This window comes from Ambystoma mexicanum, chromosome 13 (genome assembly GCF_040938575.1).
Source record: "Ambystoma mexicanum isolate Mex_15411 chromosome 13, UKY_AmexF1_1, whole genome shotgun sequence".
Taxonomy (NCBI): Eukaryota; Metazoa; Chordata; class Amphibia; order Caudata; family Ambystomatidae; genus Ambystoma; species Ambystoma mexicanum.
Window position 1 is genome coordinate 708,840,447 of NC_090938.1, and position 13,572 is coordinate 708,854,018.

General features: G+C 46.0%; 1 protein-coding gene across 1 annotated transcript in view; it reads left to right on the top strand.

The window, feature by feature from the left end:
- Positions 1-13,341, top strand: part of LOC138521762 (E3 ubiquitin-protein ligase TRIM39-like) — a 1,417,788-nt gene extending 1,404,447 nt beyond the window's left edge. Inside the window, exon 7 of the mRNA XM_069634827.1 lies at positions 12,809-13,341. Coding sequence (XP_069490928.1) covers positions 12,809-13,332 — 524 coding nt within the window. The 3' untranslated portion in view covers positions 13,333-13,341. The remainder of the gene's footprint in view (positions 1-12,808) is intronic.
- Positions 13,342-13,572: the final 231 nt, after the last annotated feature.

Sequence of the window (13,572 nt, forward strand, 5' to 3'; positions counted from 1 at the left end):
AAGATTGGTGTGCTGCCAATGATCTTTGTCTGAATGCCAGCAAGACAGAGATCCTCCTCATCGGCACACCTTCACCATCCTTTCCTCTCACTCTCTGGCCGGTCTCCCTTGGCCCTCTTCCTAACCCCACCTGCGAGGCTAAGAACCTCTGGGTCATCTTTGACTCCACCCTTTCCTTCTCCGCCCACATCTCTGAGGTCTCTAAAAAGTCACATTTCGTATTGCACCTCCTCAGAGGTACTCTGCCTTTCCTCTCCTTCCCCCAGAAGCTTATGGTATCCCAAGCTCTGGTTCTCTCTAGCTTGGACTATTGTAACAGCCTCTTTCTAAATCTACCTGCCTCTACTCTCCGCCCTCTGCAACTAATCCAGCACAGGACTGCAAGACTTGTCCTTGGCCTCAAGCCCTGGGATCGTATCTCTCCAGCTCTGAAATCTCTCCATTGGCTCCCAGTGGCTGCAAGGATTAAATTGAAGACCCTCTGCTGTGTCCACAAGGCTTTCTGGGGCCTGGGTCCAAAATACCTTCAGCTATCCCTCCGCAAATACCTCCACTCTCAAGCTCTTCCCTCCTGTACCTCCAACTCCCTCAGGGTCAGTCATTTTTCAAAGAAACAAGCTGGGGGTAGATCTCTGTCTTCGGCTGGGCCCTCCCTCTGGAACAGCCTCTCTGCCACTCTAAAACTTGAGGAGAACCATCTCCGGTTCCGGAAGCACCTCTCAAGACCTTCCTCTTTTCTTCTGCCTTCGCTCCCCCTCACCCCTGCTGATCTGTTCTCTCTTGGCACCATGCACCTGGCCACCCTCTGTCCTCCGGGCCCAGGTACCAGCTCACCCTGCCACCTTCCCGCACTGCCTCCGGGCCACCCCTCGCACTGGGGTCTGTATCTGTACCCATACAGCCCCCGCTTTTTCTTCCTGCACTTATCAGACCTACCTACCCTGTCTGCTGCCTCAAACCTAGCACTTGCAAATTGCTGGCTGCACTACCACTGTGTAAGATCTGTCATACGTTAAAGAGTAGACAATATGGCTCAGGGTTCAGCATGCAAGTTTACACCCACCTTCGTGCTTCTTTCTTTCACACGGAGGTCTGTGTTTTTTGAAGTAATAAGGTTTCGCCTAGAAACCCCTCAATGGTCCCGCTCGATGAACCGGGAACAGAGTGGAGTCTCCAGGGAAAACCCCCAAAGGGGAAAAAACCCTGTGAAGTGCTGTTTGAGTATGAGGACTCCGGAAGGCAGCTGGAATTCTGGGATGCTGTTGACTCGTTAATGTATCCTGATGAGGATGATTACCAGGATGAAATCTGGGATGGTATGGACAGAGAGTGAGAGGGTTAATTATAGAAATCAAGAGGAATGGAAACTGAAAGGGAGTTGAATAAAGAATGGCTTACCTTAGGATACAAAGAAAGGGTGATTCGTTGGAGGGGGAGACAGAATCCCATGGCAAATACCTGAGGTAGTAAAGAGGTCAGTTTTATTAGTTATGGAGAGTTTTAAATATTCTATGCAGGATGGATTAAACAGCCTTTGTAAGAACGTACCAGCGAGAATGCCAAACCGGAAGACTACGGATAGCTGATCTCTTACAGACGCAGGGAGTGTCTGAGTCTTAAAGTGAACTCGCCTGGAAACGGAGCGCAAATGTTAAGATTGCAACACACGGAACAGGAACAAGCAATAATGTGACTTGCCGCACGGCGTATCTAAAGCCTTCCGTCGAAACCCAGTTTGGGATGACGGCTTCTGCGAATGGAAGTAAACAAGTAGATGGCAGTTCGGGGAGTGTAACGAGACTCGGAATGAGAGTAGCAACGCGATGTGTCTGACCGCTGCAGCTGGTTCCACGTATAAACATAAAGTAAATACTCTGTGTAACGTGCGAAGAGTGAGCTGAGAGAGATGGAACAGAATGAGGCGTAACACACTGTTTATTGCCTTTATTATTTATTTATTGTTCTTTATCTGTTTCTCCTCTGCTTCGCACTTTCCACTTCTTCCCCCTTCCATGCACTTCCCCTCCCCCTCTCCCATGCACTTGCGCGTTCTCAATGTCACTGGGCCTTGTAAGATCGCTGTTTTGTTCTCCCCTGTTGCCCTCCCTTGCCTTGTCGCGCTCTGAAACACTTGTGTGCGAGCGCGATAGAAATAAAATATCAATATCAATATCAAAACCAAAATGCCTCATTCCAACCTTCTCTCACTTGTGTCCAGTTGGCAGACAGCTTACGTTCTTATCACTTCCTCTGAAAGATTGTTTTCGGACTTAACCAAAAGTAGACAATTAGCCATAATAATGACCTCTAGTGTATTCAGCTATAGAACAAACTGCCTTCTCCAAATCTTGGGCAGCAGAGATCTGAAAACACTCTTTCAACTTACTTAAAATAGAAGATGACAGGCTCGAATTAATGGAGAGGAAGCAATTACTTTATACTCCCTGCATCCTTAAAAAGTCCATATAATGTTATGGAGCCAAAATGGGGGCCAAAATGGGGGTGAAGTGGCGTAGTTTGGACAACACGGACAGAGTTTGTTGAAGGGGCGGAATCTGGCAGAGGTGGACTAAAGTTGGGGGGTTGCATGAAGTTATTTGGGCCTAGGTCCGCAGAAAACCTAAATATGCCACTGAACGTTGGGCTCCTTTGTGGGCAGCCATCTTCATCTGGCTCTACAGCTCCCCCCCCTGTATTAAGCATTCAATGCTTGTAACATGTTGTTTTTAGTAGGCAGCCAATAGAACCACCAGTGTTGGGTTGATAGACTAAGACCTGTTGATTTTTTGGTTTCCCTAATAGCCTTACTCCAGAGCCCATTTAGCTCATTAATGTAATGCAAGCATGTTGGGAAGGGTTTCATTTCAATTGTACATGCTCTTGGTAATGCTTGCATGGCATGGAGCATGTACAATGGATCTTTATGGGGTCTGCCTGCTTTATGCTGGTGCCTGAAGCAGGCGGGCCTCATAGGGATCTCCAGCTTTTGCGCCGCCATGAAAATCCATGCTGGCGCAAATACTGGAGCATTTCTATGGCGATGGGGAAGAAGGTGGCAAAAACGCAAGTTGTGTTCCTCACTTTCCTCTCTTCCATGCAAATGAATGATAATATGGTGTGGCTGATTGAAAGGCATTAAAGCCTTACTAGTAGCTTTTACCCGTTTCAATCACATTACACCGCTGACAAACATGAGCCCCTCCGTGTCTGACATCTGCAGAGGATTTTCTTGGGATTACAGATGCAGGATAAAGGCTCTTGTCGCATATCCTGTTCTCAAGCTGTTGCTTTTGTGCTTGTCCTAGGAAGGAATGACTGCATTTGGCCAATAGATTGAGTTAGGCTACTATACTCAAAGTGGAACCAAAAACTACTCCTTTAGTGTCTAAAGGTTGTTTCCTATGTTGGGGCAAAAAATGTAAATGAACAAAACAGAGGAGATATAACCTTATAAACAAAATTAAGAACTATATTAAAACATTGTGATTTTGCATTGCACCTATAAAATATGTACTCTATTGACTTGACATATTTCTTTTTTCTTCATCACACTTCCACTTTTATTTATTCTACTTTTCACTTGAATTCTCTCACATTTGTTTGTTTTTCCTGTATGCATGTATGCATTCTTTACTTCTTTTACCCTTTCTTTTACCCTTCCTAAATTTGTTTGTGGGTGTATTTGTCCTGCCTTTTTGCCTAGTTGCATGCTCATTCCTTTTAATTTCTCTCACCACTGTTGCGTTGTGGGCACTCTTTCTATCTCTCACTCCTTTCTTGCTATCTCCCTTTACAGCTTACATTGACGTGCATGTATATTTATCATGTTGTTTCTGCTAGTCACCCTCCTTTCCTTACACCGATTGCTCCATTCTGCATCCGTCTTGCTGCCCTTCCCTCTGCTTTTTCTTGGTATTCTCTCACTGATTTCTATCACCATTTCTGACCTGCCAAGTGTATTTTGTAACAAACCTGAGGGTATTCTCACTCCTATTCCCCCTGGATCTTCTTTTCAGATGGCCAGAAGGGCGGGAAATAGATATATACTACAAAACTCTTAATCACCTCCTACGGATCTTCCAACCAATACTGAGACGAGGAGGAGGCAACTAGGAGCAGTAAAGATTACCTATAAAAACAACATGGAGAATGTAAGGGAAACCTACTGTAGAAAAAACTCAGGTTGTCCCACTAATAGAGTCAGGCAGGGTCAGGCATTTAACAATGATCACTCACACCTGACTTCACTTGGCTGTTTTTTCAACTATAAAAGGTGTGGTTTTTCACAAGGAAGGGAACAAGCTGGGGATGCTGTCAGGACCCAAGAAGCCAAGGAGAAGATAGCAGCAGGATAAAAAGCCTGGAGGAGAAGGGCGTGCCAAGACTCTGGGCCTGGCTGCAGCGTGGCTAGGGAGCCTTGCCTCCAAGGAGCCGGAGTAAGGCAGCATGTATCCCGCTCTCAGAAACTATAGATTCTTCCTTATCTGTCTCCACACCTGGATCTTCTGAGGATTCTTCTGGGGTTTCTCCTTTTTTTCCTTCTTCTGGAATCAATCTTCTTGCCCTTCTTCTGGAAGAGATAAGGGCGAGCTCCCCCGGAAGTCACTTTGCTTTAATTGCAACCTGCCAGGCAGCGGGGACTCTGGGGAGCCAACCCTAGACCAGGGAAAAGCCGTTAGGCTTAAAAACCTTGGAGGTCTTAAGTTGCGCTGGAAAGGTCCTTGAAATTGTTCCTTTAATGAGCAATGTAATCCACACAGCTCCGACAGGAAGATTATGGTTGTGAAGCAGTGAGGAAGGACTGAGAACCGAACAGGAGTTCCGGTAAATATAGCCAGGAACATCCAGCTGACAGAGGATAGGCAGAGTGTCACTTGGTGTGGATTTATTTATCCTGAGCGTGAAAACAGAACAGCACAGAATGTCTGTACAAGCAGAAAGGACTGAGTGTAACAACAAGGCAGCTAAGAGAAAGAGTAAGGAGGCGCAGAGAGCAGCAGGAACCAGTGAGCGATGCCGACAGGAACAGCGAGAGGAAAGAAAGGGAGCGAGCCGCAGCCAGAAGCAGTGGCACGCTCGGGCAGAGAGGAGGTCAAGAGGGAAGGCAAAAGTGTCAAAAAGTAGATACACAAAGGCGATATACGGAGCAGAGGCAAGGGTTGCAACTCACTGTTTGACTGCTTGGAAGCCGATAAATGCTTGTGGCGGCCATCTTGGAAGATAAACTAGACTGCAGCTTGCGTTCCTGAAAAGAACGTGATGGGAAGTCAATGGAGTCCCCAGCGGCTTCATGGCTGGTGCATGACAGTATGACCTCTCCTTATCGGGGGTCTCCCCGGCTTACCCGGTTATAACCTGTGAAGCTGGCGTACAAGTCGAGGGGCCTTGATGTTCCATGAGAGTTCCCAGGTTCTTTCTGCCTCTGGATAGCCCTTCCAATGTACCAAGATACCTTTCCTGTAATGGGAATCAATAAACCGGGATAACTCATATTCCTTGGGTTCATCATTCGTGAGGCTTCTGTGTCTTCTTGTCTTACGGTAGGTAGGATTTCAGGAGAGAAGTATGAAACATTGGGTGGACCCTTCTCAAATGGTGAGGTAGTTTCAATCGAGAGGCAACAGGGTTGACTCTTGCTTTGATGGTAAACGGACCGATGAAGCGAGGAGAGAACGTGCCAGGATCTACCCACCGAGGCAGATATTTGGTAGACAGCCAAACCTTAGAGCCTATGTCCCATGATGGGATTTGTCTCCTACCTTTAGCAGCCCAAGCCTTGTAGGTCTTCTTACTTGATTCCAGGTTTTGTAGTGCTTCCTTATGAGTGTCTTTTAAGGTCTGCAAGAGTTGGCCAACAGAAGCCACTTTAGAAGGGGAAAGACTGGTTGTGGGTATATGTTTGGGATGATAGCCGTACGTGCAGAAGAACGGGCTCATCCCAATAGCTGTGTGCTTGGTGTTGTATGCGAACTCAGCAAGTAGGAGAAGTTCTGACCAGTTGTCATGTTCTTGATTGCTAAAACATCTCAGGTACTGCTTCAGGGTGGCATTGAGTCTTTCTGCTTGTCCATTACTCTTGAGGATGGTATCCTAAGGACAGGGCCCGATGGATGCCTAGCTGTTTGCAGAGGGTAGACCAACAATTTGAGGTAAGCTGTATTCCTCTGTCAGACACGATGGTGAGAGGGAGACCGTGTAACTTTGCAACATCCCTTAGAACACAGTAGCAGCCCTGGAAGCAGAAGGAAGTCCCCCTAGGGGAGAGAAATGAGCCAACTTGCTAAAAGAATCTACGAGCACCATGATAGTGGTAAACCCCTGTGAGAGGGGGAGGTTGACGATGAAAACGGACATTCGCGCTGGCATCTCCTTCATAAAAAAGCCCTCCATTCTGAAAACCCCAACATTAGTAAGCCTAAATCCTTTGTTAGAAACCCTTCTATCCCTATTTTTAATTTCAGTCTAATCTCAGCGGAGGAACTAAAGAAGGTGACTGTACAACTCAAGGCTACTAAATGTAAGAGTGACCTGTGCTCTTCTCTTATCATTAAGGCATGCCCACCAGCCCTCTTGGAATCGATTTGTATATTTATCAAGGCCTCCTTTACTTCAGGGATCTTACCAGATGACCTGAAGCAAGCGTGGATTACTCCAATTTGTAAAAAAAAACAGGCCTGGCACAAGATTACCCATTAAATTACAGGCCTATAACAAATACACCCTTCCTCCTAAAAAATATTATACCACGTTGCCTACACTCAGATAGCACAACATCTGAATCAATTTACAGTTCTGAACCCTCTTCAACCTGGATTCAGACAGGGTTTTGGCACAGAGAACTCCCTATTGGAGTTGAAGTGCAGGATCTTGGGTTGATTGGACAAATGCCTCACATCCCTTCTCATCTCTCTGGATCAATCAGCAGCTTTCGATTTGGTCGATTATGCCATTCTTGTAGATAGACTGAAGGAAGTGTCTCTTTCCCGGCAGTTCAGGGAGCTAGTACCTCCCCATGTTTTTACAATATCTTTATGGCCCCCTTCTTTGCACACCTGGAACAGGAAGGGGTACTATTCTCCAATTACGCCAACGATTTGCAGTGCGTGATTCCCCTCACAGGTTCCCATTCCCAAGACGAACTCAAGCTTAATAGAGTATTCACCATCATAGAGAATTGGATGATGTGTAACAACCCAGCCCTAAACAGAGGGAAAATGGAGTTTATGATTGTGGGCACACCAGCAATGCTGGCAAAGTTGGACATTTCCCACAAATACTTTCAATTGGGGGTGGTGAACATTTCAATGCAACCTAAAGTTGTCTTGGGAGGACAGCTCAGTGGCAACGTGCTTGTCTTGGAAGCAAGACGACACGGAGCAGCACAGGTTCGGTCCGCACTTAGAAACCTCTGGTATTTAGTGCATTATAAATAACATATCATATCATAAAGTTACAATTCTTGCTGTAACCCTGACCAGCTGCTAAATATGAAATCCCATGTGGGGAGTACCGCATCAGCAGCTTTCTACTAGGTCAACCTACTTTCTCACCTCAGACCGTACATTGCACAAGAGAATGCAGAATCAATCGCACAGGCAATAATCGGGGCAACAATCGATTACTGCAGTTCCCTTCTTGCAGGCAGGAGTCAGTAAAGCAGTAATAAATAGACTCCAGGTGGTACAGAATGGGGCAGAGTGGTTGTAGAGCTTACCCTCTGTGCTCACGTTACTGAGGCTAGACATTCACTTCACTGGCTTCCAGTGGAAGCACGCATTACCTTTATGCTCCTAGTCATTATTTTAAGTGCAGAATGGGGACCACGCCCAGCTACCTGCAAGATTACATTAGGGAAAACCCTAATTGCAGAAATCTTAGGTCAAATAATCAGAACCTGCTATTCTTTCCGAGATGCATAACTAAGAAGGCAAAGATGGGAGCATTTTTTAGTGCTGCTCCCCTTACTTGGAATGCGCTGCCACTTGATTTGCGAGGGCACTCCTCTCTACTGCTCTTTAAAAAGGATATGAAGACACTGTTATTTGAGTGATTAGGAAGCAGGGCCTTAGCCTCTCCTTCCATAGAACCCTGATTTTCCTCTGAGTGATTCTGCATCTTGACTTTATTTTCTCAGTTGCTTGGCTTATTCGTCTTTGTCTGCGCCATCACGCCTAAGCGTTTATGGTTGCGCGTTACAAATAAACTAAAGTATAATGTCATAACCTGATACACGAAATGACCCAAAGGGGTCCAAAAGGCTGTTTTTCACTCATCCCCAGCTCTGGTTCTAAGAAGGTGGTATGCCCCTCGAAGGTCTAGTTTGGTGAACAAGCTAGCTCCTTGTACTGCTTCGAGGATGTCCTTTATGAGGGGCATGGGATACTTATCCTGAATGGTGAGACTGTTAAGCATGCGTTGGTCTATGCAGGGTCAGAGCTCAGACGTTCCTTTCTTCGGGATAAAGAAAAGAGAGACTCCCACTGCGGACTTAGACTCCCTAACAAGTCTGGTTTGGAGATTGCACTCTAGGTATTCGGTAGTGACAAAGGAAACATCCTTCCGAAAGGAACTGTAGCCTCAGGTTGTAGTTCGATGGCGCAATTTTCCTTTAGGTGAGGTGGCAGTTCCCTCTGCATCACGTCTTCAAAAACATACTGGAAGTCGTGGTATTGCAGTGGAATGGAATGTATTACCGGAGCCGACAAGGGTACTGTAACGCCTACTTGAGGTTTCCCTGTTTCCGTTTCTAGGCAATGTAGATTTCAATACTGCAAGTGCAACTGGATTGTGTTCATGGTCCAGTCAATACTGGGGTTGTGACTTCTCAGCTAAGGTATACCCAATATCACTGGGAAGTGAGCTGCTCTGATAAGGTCAAAGGCAATGTGTTCCTTATGCGAGAACATGGAGACTCGCATGGCACTAGTTTCTTGAATAATGGGCCCGGACGTCAAGGGAGAGCCATCCATGCCTTCCACCGGTATGGGATATGCCTTGTCCTGACGTGAAATGGTGTTCTCCCAGATGTCATTCATGAAATTTCCTGCAGCACCGCAGTCTAACATGGAAAGGACCTCAATGGGTTGACAATCTTCCAGTTGTAGCTGTACTCCGAAGACCATTAGCCTGTTGTCATGCGATTTCCGTCTTGCCGTTGGGTGAGATTGCAGGAACTGGTGTTGTCCTCTCCTACCTTAGCCCTCATTAAGGTCGGGGAATTTGTTTCCCTGACGATGTGTGGGTACCTCAGGGCAATTCCTCAGAAGGTGTTTATTAGACCCACAGTACATATACAGTCCATGGACCTTCTGCTTCTTGCATTTTGCAGCAGTCAGTGGACCTCTGGCGGCACTGATCTGCATCGGCTCATCTGTAGCAGGTTCATTGGTCTGAACAGGTAGGTTAGAAGGTGTGGGAAGGAATTGTCTGGTCTTTCTTCTTTCAAGTCTTGGTTCCGTCAAACGGAAATCAATCTAGAGAGACAGGGTTACCAACTCGTGAAAGGTTACGGGTCTGGCGACCCGGGCCAATTTGTCCTTAATCTCTTCTTGGAGCCCACGCCAGAATAAAGTCTGCTGTGCAGTTTCAGGCCATCCGGCCTCAGCTGCCACTTTCTGAAACATGGATACGTATAACTGGACGTCCAACGTCCCCTGTCGTATGTCCAGCAGGCTTTCGTAGAAGGAATACTGGACTTTAGGCCTCTCGAATCGCCGAATTGCTGAATAAATTGGGTGTAGTGGTTCAACGAAGGATCTGGGTTTGTCACCAGAAGAGTAGCCCAGGCCAAAGCGTTGCCCACTAGATTGGAGATGAGAAAGCCCACCTTGGCTCTCCCTCTCGTAGGCTCAAGGACGAAATGTGAAATATACCAAAGAGGTGTCGAGGAATTGCTTTAATCATCTAGGGTTATCGTCATATTTTCCAAAAGGTAATGCCAAGGGGGGAAGATCCCTTCTCTGGTCATCCCTAAATGCTGCCTGTTGTCGTAATGCTACGTTTTCAGCACGTAGGTTTTGTACCTCCACTGTTAGTCCTTGAAGGGCCGCAACAAGTTCTTGATATTGTTCCGGACTTGCCATGGTGGTTTCTGGGTGTTGCAAACTCTCAGAATCTATAGATTCTTCCTTATCTGCCTCCTCACATGGATCTTCTTAGGATTCTTCTGGGAATTCACCTTTTTTCTTCCTTCTTCTGTAATCAATCTTCTTGCCCTTGTTCTGGAAGAGATAAGAGCAAGCTCCCCAGAGGCCGCTTCGCATTAATTGCAACCTGCCAGACAGTAGGGACACCAGGGAGCCAACCTCAAACTAGGGACAAACCCAGGAGGTCTTCAGTTGCGCTGGAAAGGTCCTGGAAGGTCTTACTTTAGTGAGCAATGTAATGCACACATATCTGACAGCAAGATGATGGTTTTGAAGCAGTGAGGAAGGACTGAGAACAGAATAGGAGTCCCAGTAAATATAGCCAGGAAAGTCCAAGCAGACAGGACTGAGTGTAACAACAAGGCAGCTAAGAGAAAGAGTAAGGCTGCAGAGGGAAATAGTAGTAGCACAGCCAAAGGTACCGCAGGGAATGAGGAGCAGAGCGGAAGTACCTCTGAGGCGCAGAGAGCAGCGGGAAACAGTGATCGCTGCCGGCAGGGACAGCGGGAGGAAAGAACGGGACAGAGCCGCACCCCAAAGCTGTGTGTAGGGAGTGGCACCGAAAATAACAGTGGTGCGCTGCGGGCGGGGAGGAGGTCGAGAGGGAAGGCAAAAGCGTCAAAAAGTAGATACACAGAAAGGCAAACTATGGAGCGTTTTACCCGGAGCAGAGGCAAGGGTTGCAACGCACCGTCCGACTGCTTATAAGCCGGTATATGCTTGTGGCGGCCATCTTGTTAGAAGAACTAGACCGCAGCTCACGTTCCTGAAAGGAACTTGATTGCGGAAGTCAATGGAGAGGAACCGCTTGTCACTGTGACGCTACCCGGTAAGAGAGAGAGAGCGAGACACAGGAGCGTGCGTTTCACTGAAGCAGAGTGGGAGAAAGACACTGTTTTAAAGCGGCAGGGAGCGGAAAAGGTTTCAAAGTGTGTGAAGGACAGAAATCATAAGAAATAAACAAAGGAAGAGAAATAGAAGGAAGAAAAGGGTCGCTAGTGTCATAGAAGAAAAGAAAAAGCAGAAAAAAGGCATGTGAGGAGTTTAAATAAAGAGGGCACAGTGTTACGATGAAGAGAAGTGTACAGCGTGCATGGTAAAGAGAGGACAGTGTTAAGCATGCAGGAAGAACAAGAAAGAAGAAAGAAACGGACAAGTGCACAAGTGCACTGTGAAACCAAAAGGAACAGCAATGGGAAGGTGAAAGGGTGCATGAGCAAGACGCCTACGGAAAATAAGAAATAAGGAGGAGTGCAGGAAGCACCTGAAGGTGAAAGGTTTAAAAAGAAGAGCAAGTAATAAAGAGAGGGGTTACAGATCAGAGTGGTCACGCCTAGGAGGAGCAAAGAACCAGGCGCTTTTGAAAGTCTCTTATTGTGCCCCACAAGTGAAGTATGTATGAAAGAACTGTTTTTAAAAGGGAAGGTGCATCCTGACAAGTTGATCTTGTATTTGAAATCAAAAAGGGACCTAAGCTTGGGGAAGGGAACTCTGAGCGGCCTAACGAAGAAAGCAAAATACATCCTGACCAAACTGAATTTGTGTTGGAAACTGAAAGAGGCCTTAGCTTTAGGAAGGGATCCCTGAGAGGCCTAATCAAGTTGGAGACATATTGTTTTGTAGTGTTGAAATGATTGAAGCTCTGTGAAGGAAACCTTGAGAAGCTTCACAAAGAAATGTGTTATATTTCTTTTGTGATGTTTTTTTTTAACTTGGACAAGTTGAAAAGGGGCCTGAGCTTGGTGAAGGGAACCCTGAGAGGTATAACCTGTTGAACTGTTATATTTATTTGTGGTGTTTGGAACTTGAACATGTTGAAGCGTGGGAAGGGAACCCCAAGGAATCCAAAGACACTGAAGGTATTTGAGAATATTGCAAGGGCTCTGTGGAGAAGGTTTTACGAACAGCTCTTTTTGATTGAACTCATTTTTGTGACATTGGCCAAAATACACGTGAAACCAACCTTGGGTTCCTATTTTCTCTTGAACAACTAGTTTTCCTTTTTTTAAACTTCCTATCACATTTTTATAAAAAAGTTAGGGCAAACGTAGGTTTAGACACAGATGGACTCTTATTTTGGACAATTAGACATTGACGGCCTTTAGAAAAAACAGTTAAGGGAACTATCCCTTTAGAGTTAGGGGCAGTCAGGCATTACACCTACCGAGGAACCTTAGTAAATAAAGGTTTTGAAGCAAACACTTTTGGGTCTGTGTCTCTTGATACCATGCTTTTCTCACAATTTATTTCACCCTCTTTCTCCAGATTCTGCAACTTTTTTCATCTACTATGTTTCTCACCTTCATTCCATCCCCACCTCCTTTTATGTCTACTATCTCCATTATTCTTTTTTCACATCGTCTCACATTCTTTGCTTTCTTTCCTTCTTTCAAAACTGTCCTTTCTGTCACCTTTCAGTCTCTCATAACCACCTTTCTGAATCCTGTGTGGCTTCTAGAATTGAATAACCTGCTTCCGTCCCATCTCTTCCACCTCATTTCTATCTCAATGTATCTTTCCCTGCTTCTTTTTTCTGTCATTCCTCTTAAATCTCTGAGACCCCACTGCCTAATCTCTCTCCCTTACTTTTAGACCAAACATGTTTTTTGCTTTCTTCAATACATTTCTACTGACCTACCTCTTTTCTTTTTCTTCTTTGCCAGTGGACCTGATGGTGGACCCAGAAACGGCTCATCCATCTATTGTTGTAACAGAGGATCTAAAGAATGCAATTCGTTTGGCAACTGAAAAGGATGTATCCTGCAACCCATGTCGCTTTGACACAGCTCCCTGCATCCTAGGCACTGAGGGTTTCACTGTTGACATCCACTTCTGGCACGTGGAGGTGGACTTGGCTTCAAGCTGCTGGGCTTTGGGGGTGGCTGCAAAATCAGTGAGGAGGAAGGGGCCGCTAAAGCTAACACCTGAGGAAGGGGTATGGGCACTAGAGTTTGAGCAAGACCACTTCCAGATCCACACATCCCCAGTGTGCTGTGAAGAACTGCCCCACCATGGGAACGTGAGCTGCATCGGTGTCTTTCTGGACTGTGATTGTGGGCAGGTTTCTTTCTACAGTGCAGACACAATGTCTCTAATCCACACCTTCAGCCACAACATGAAGGAGGAAGTCTTCCCAATCTTCTTCCTCGGCACCGAAGGTGTTCACTTCACAATGTGTCCTCCTTAAAACCCTTATAAAAAACAAAACCTTTTCTGTGTCTTATTTGAGGCTGGTGGAGTGTGTGGAGACAAATGTATGATGAAACATTAGAGGTCTAACTGTGCATTGATGCTACAAGCTACTACTAAGTGAGAAGTAGAAGAAAAGAAGGACACACCACTAAAACCAATTGTTTTTCCCTTCTGAAAACAAAAGAGTCAGCCATGGAGAGGAAAGTAATGATTGTGGCGCCTCGGTAAGACAAGA